The sequence below is a fragment of the Lathyrus oleraceus genome, chromosome 5, assembly GCF_024323335.1.
Source record: "Lathyrus oleraceus cultivar Zhongwan6 chromosome 5, CAAS_Psat_ZW6_1.0, whole genome shotgun sequence".
In the NCBI taxonomy this organism is placed as follows: domain Eukaryota; kingdom Viridiplantae; phylum Streptophyta; class Magnoliopsida; order Fabales; family Fabaceae; genus Lathyrus; species Lathyrus oleraceus.
In genome coordinates, this window is record NC_066583.1 from 226,048,655 (window position 1) to 226,054,654 (window position 6,000).

Consider the following 6,000-nt stretch of genomic DNA (forward strand, 5'->3'; position numbering starts at 1 on the left):
ACATAAATCATTTATAGCTTGGGCACCTTTGTCATCACTCAAACTAAACATACCAAATTGTTATCCTTGTATAATATTGTTTCAACTTCCTTATATCCAAAGTCTTTAATTATCCTTACCACCTCAAAATAGCTCCACTTATCTACATAATATCTCAGTTCTGAAACTAATCCCTCATAATTATAAAACTCATCATCTATAGATGAGACTCCATGGTGGATAAATACATGAACGAATTCATCCATTATTTACCTAAAATGAAAGTGGTACTACTTGATAAACATTCATACAATCATATTTACATTTAGAATAAAAACCAACACAAAACCCTAAAACCATGAGAAAACCCTAATATGAAGATTACCTAAAACCATGCAAAAAAAACCTCAAACGAAGATTATATGTTAAACCTCACACATTAAGATTCAAAATCTAACAGAGAAAATGGAGAAAAATGAAAATCAAGTAAACCGTGAATTAGAAAGGGGAAAAACGAGACTTACTATTATACTTGTCTTCCTCTTTTCATTCAAGAAAAATAATTTTCTTCCTTTTTCTCATTTCGTTTCCTCTTGCTTCAGGATTTATTCCTTCGTCTGCAACCTTGTCCTTCGTTTTAGGGTTCGTAGTAATGTTCTTCGTTCTTCCTTCGTTTCACTTTTAGTTTGAGCAATTTGGTTTGAGATAAAATATGAGAGGAAATAACCTCAATGCTACTTGTATTTTCAATTTAAGTATTCAATAATGTGCAAATATAACTCAACAAGTATTATTACCAGCTCAGTAAATAGTATTCCACCTAAGCGATAATTGAGCTTTTGTATTGACTTTGACTAACGTCTTTAATGACAAGGACAAACGTGACTCAGTTTGAATAATTGAGGGACCAAAATTGATGTTTATAAAGTTAAGGGACCAAACTGAACCCAAGCCAAAAGATAGGAGACGAAAAAAGGATATTAAACCTTCTTTTTTTAAAAACTCATTACAACTTATTTCCCTTTAACAAGATCAAAAAGATATATGATAAGGAGTCTAAAATCAAATAACCATAAACACAGACAAAACAAATTCATAGAAACAAGCTAGAATAAGTAAGGAAGGGTATACACAAAATCAGGAGAATATATCATAGATAAAACAAGTTACTTGACATGTTAAATACAAAAAAAATGCATAACAACCCCATGAATATTTAAAGTAACAAAATACATTAGTATATGAAAATTTAGATGAGACAAATTTTAAAGCTTTTTCCACCTGAAGTATCTTCATCCGAGTGGTTGGAGTTGAGCTCAAGTCATTACAAAATACAACCCAACTCTTTGTCGACCAATTCAACCTTTATTAGTTAGAAATTTCATTTTGTAATTTTGATATCTTAGTGATAACTCAATTCCTTTTGTGGGAGTGGTTGTCAGCGTATAATAGTTTTAGAAGAACAATTGTTTGGTCACTTTGATGTGGTGATTGTGCTACTTGCCTAGTATAATTTGTTGGCGGTTTGTTTTATCCACTTCTTTATTGTTGTTTTGTTGATTTAACATCCCTTATGCTTTTATAATGTGATTTCTCTTTGCCTATAAAAAAATATTTTATTTTATTTGTGAAATAAAGTTAAAATCTAATGGAGAGTTTATTATTAAAATTTTAATATATAAAATAGTATTTTTCTTAAACTAAATACATTAAATAACTAGATTATTCACTAGAGATTTTTGAAAATAATCACAAAACTCTTTTTTTAAAATAATTCTTCCAAAATTTATTTATCTTATTTTAGAATTTCTTATAGGGTGTTTTCAAAAGGGTATTTCCACAAATATGAAATTTATAAATTTTAAATTGTAAAAGTGATTAGAATATAGGTTCCATCATCAGATTCACATTTAGTTGGCATCCAGACACCTAATTTTGGTTCGAACTTGTTTGGTCGAAATGATAATAAGACCAGGCCTACCAATATGTATGTATCATAATTCATGATTAGGAAGCTGTGATAATCATTGATTAGTACAATTCATAACGTTAGTTCCCTGCATGAACCCAAATCATAGCTATTAGTATCATTGTTGAACAAAACAAAAAAGTATAAAGATATTTAAAAATGAATGACCAAACAAAATGTTCCAGCTTTCAAAACTTGCAAAGCTGTCACCAGCTTTTGAGGATACTCCCTCCCTTCACGCGTCCCACCACCCTACATAATATTCTCATTCAAATACACATATATATACACCCTCTTTCTAACACATTCTTCACATCACAACAATTACAAATACTAAATAACACACACTTTTGTGTCCAATGGCTTCTTCTATTCGCATTAATATTCTTGTCGGAGTTATGATTATTAGCTCCTTGTTAGCTACATGTCTTGCTAATTTCAACCAAGACTTTGATCTAACATGGGGTGATCATCGTGCTAAGATATTCAACAATGGTCAGCTTCTATCTCTTTCTCTTGACAAAATCTCTGGCTCTGGATTCCAATCCAAGAAAGAATACTTATTCGGTAGAATTGATATGCAACTCAAACTCGTTGCCGGAAACTCTGCTGGAACCGTCACTGCTTACTACGTAACTACCTCTTTTTTCCCATCTAATTAATCCACTTTGATTCTTTTCTTGTCTTGTTCCCATTATGTATTAATATTCTTTGCTTCTTTTCCAAAACCAACTTTCAGTAACATAGCTTTTTTTGGTTTCTTCTTTATAATATATTATCTTCATATATATGGTGCAGTTATCATCACAAGGACCAACTCATGATGAGATTGATTTTGAGTTCTTGGGGAACGTTACTGGTGATCCATACATTCTCCACACAAACGTGTTTTCTCAAGGCAAAGGAAACAGAGAACAACAATTCTATCTCTGGTTCGACCCAACCAAGAACTTCCACACTTACTCTATCATCTGGGAACCCCAACACATTATGTTAGTAATCAAATCATATATAGTTCATATAAACATATCTTAATTATGTGCTTCAAACATGAACTAATAAATTCATATTACTAACTGCAGATTCTTAGTGGACAACATTCCCATAAGATTGTTCAAGAATGCTGAAACTGTTGGTGTTCCGTTCCCAAACAACCAACCAATGAGAATCTATTCAAGTCTCTGGAATGCTGATGATTGGGCTACAAGAGGTGGTTTGGTGAAAACGGATTGGTCCAAAGCACCCTTTACAGCTTACTATCGCAATTTCAAAGCCACCGAACTCTCTTCCAACTCATTCTCTGATTCAAAATTGCAAAGCAACAATGAGCTTGATGCTTATGGTAGAAGAAGATTGAGATGGGTTCAGAAGTACTTCATGATATATAACTACTGCAATGATCTTAAGCGATTCCCACAAGGAGTCCCTGCTGAGTGTAGGCGCTCAAGGTTCTGAAAGATGATGATGAATAACTTATCTTATAGTGGTTATGTCAAATGTATTTGTTTGCTTCTGTTTTTATTTATTATAATTCTTTGATTTTATATATTTTGTGTTGTCTATATTATATAACACAGAATCAAATAAATAAAATTCTTTGTAACATTTTCATATCAGTTTTGGTCTATTGGGAATCCTATATATACTTTATTCCTATAAAATTCCAATAATGCTTAATCCTTTGTTCCAATATTTTTTTTTGTTGAATGCCAAATACTTGATAAAGGAAAAGAAGTATAAAGGGAAGGATGGAATAAGACAAAATCCAATTAAAAAGTATTGAATTTAAGTTGTCAAATTTAATAACAAAATTAATCGTTGAATTAAAAATTATTATAATATAAATTATATTTATAAGATTTAACATTAATCGAAAATAATTATATATATATATATATATATATATATATATATATATATATATATATATATATATATATATATATAAACCAACTCTATTCTTTTTAACAAAATCATTCTTTCTTCTATAGAAATAGAATAAAAAAAGGTGAGAGAAGTAGTTGAGAAAAAAAAGTCTTTAAAACTATTCCATTCTTTGTATATGTGTATGATGTAAAAGTTGATATATGAAGATTTCTAGCAATTGCTTAGCTGCCAAGGCACAAACGTTTATTTGAAAAAAGCTTGCACTACCAGAGGAATTTCGTCTTTATCCATATCTTTGTCCATCCTTTGATTTAGCTATATCAATAGCTCTCTTGACTGCACAAAATTCAAACATGTACTTAATAATTTTAAGTAACCGATAGAAAATTAAGACACAATAACAGACCAATTCGCAACATATATAAATTTTTTTAGATTTGTAGTAACTTTAATGATCAACAACAAATATAAGACGGTAAATCGAACAAATAATGACACAAAAGAACACCAATATTTTTAACGTGGAAAATCCATCAATATGAGAGTAAAAACCACGAGTCGTCAAGATCAAAGAATTAGTTCCACGAGTCGCCACTTTTCTGTAGCGGTGTATTCGTCGCTATATGATCTATCGATTAAATCATAAGCAAGAGATACATTGAAATTTCGAGTCGCCACCGCACTTTTATTTATCCAAAGGACTGGCTAAAAAGCGAACAAAAGCCTAAGAAGTTTTACACGTAGAAAACTAATAAAAAGATCAGAGATTCTGGGTAAGGGGTAAATTACGCAATGGGAAGGTGTTAGGCACCCACTACGTCCTAGGTACTCCTAGGGAGCCCTTTTCACACTTGTTGTATAAATTGTTATTTGTTATGACACAAACATTGTGCAAACATGATTGGGATGATGAGAAAAGAATATACAAGTTTTATTGGGTTTGAACGGATAAACCCGCTGCCTACGTACCTTCCATCAAAGGTAAGGATCAAAACGCCGTAGTTCGGCTAAAAGATTTCCAAAAGTTGGTTGGGTTCAATTTTAAACACAAACCCTAAGGTCTTACGTTATCCACGGGAGAAAACTCAACCTTATACAAACAACAAAGTCCACCATGTGAGAACAGCTTCAACTTGCCAGGGAGGGGTTAACCCTATAATAGGCAAGGAAGACTTACAATTCAATCACTAAAGACAGAAGGTGAGATTAACATCAACCACTAAGATAAATCAAACCTCTAGCTCATGTATGAAAAGATTAACAATGGACAAAGCCAAAACAAGTGAATGAGTGAAGTTAATTGATTGTGATTATGGAAATGGAGTCAAAGTATGATTAAGATTGATTCAAAGAAGTATTATAAAATGAGTCTGAAAAAAAGTCAAGGACTTGGGTCCAGGTTTTTAGTTAGAAAACATGAAGATGTTTGCACAATACTTATGTCAAGTTTGAAAAGGAAAGTGTGAAAAGGTTTAGGACATAATGAATGATGAATGGATGAGAATGGATTGTAAAAACTTCTTAGAAGGTTCACTTCTTGAAATCATATGGGAGATGATTCAAGTGTGTCCTTTGGAATGGGCAATGGATAATAACGAACAAACAAAGAAGAAAGCAAAAGCGGATATCGGATGCCAATCACTGGGCTTATACCAATCTCCTAAAATAAAACTGGATATCAGATGCCACTCAATGGTCTTACACTAATCTCCTCAAACAAAGAAATAAAAGGCGGATACCGGATACCAATAAATGGATTTACACCAGTCTCCTAAAACAGAACAGGATATCAGAAGCCACTCAATGGTCTTACACTAATCTCCACAAAAGAAATCAAAGAATGAAAATATGGAAAGTCAACTGCCAATCTATCTGGACTTAGGTTAACTCCACAGATGCTCATAGGAAATCCAATGCCACATTACAGGGACTTACAATGGATCCTCACATACAAACAGATAAAACAAACTATGATCACAGGAAAAGCAGATGCCAACTTACAGGGACTTATAACTGCAACCTCACATACAAATCAAACAGATCAAATTATGATCACAGGACAACAGATGCCAACTTACAGGGACTTATAACTGTATCCTCACATACAAACAGATAAAACAGAAGATATGAGTGACCAATGCGGTCTTACACTCTATCCTTCCATA

General features: G+C 32.2%; 1 protein-coding gene across 1 annotated transcript; it reads left to right on the forward strand.

Annotated features, from left to right (window-relative positions):
• Window positions 1-2,252: 2,252 nt before the first annotated feature.
• LOC127083162 (xyloglucan endotransglucosylase/hydrolase 2) lies at window positions 2,253-3,564 on the forward strand. Its single transcript, XM_051023407.1, has 3 exons — window positions 2,253-2,580; window positions 2,747-2,940; window positions 3,031-3,564. The coding sequence occupies exons 1-3, from the start codon at window positions 2,308-2,310 to the stop codon at window positions 3,401-3,403; spliced, it is 840 nt and encodes a 279-aa protein (XP_050879364.1). The 5' UTR covers window positions 2,253-2,307; the 3' UTR covers window positions 3,404-3,564.
• The last annotated feature ends 2,436 nt before the right edge of the window (window positions 3,565-6,000 follow it).

Bases quoted from the DNA above. Each gene is read 5' to 3' on its own strand.
- LOC127083162 (XM_051023407.1), top strand. From the start codon at position 2,308: ATGGCTTCTTCTATTCGCATTAATATTCTTGTCGGAGTTATGATTATT. The intron at 2,581-2,746 runs GTAACTACCTCT...TATATGGTGCAG, and splicing joins GAACCGTCACTGCTTACTAC to TTATCATCACAAGGACCAAC. The intron at 2,941-3,030 runs GTTAGTAATCAA...TACTAACTGCAG, and splicing joins TGGGAACCCCAACACATTAT to ATTCTTAGTGGACAACATTC.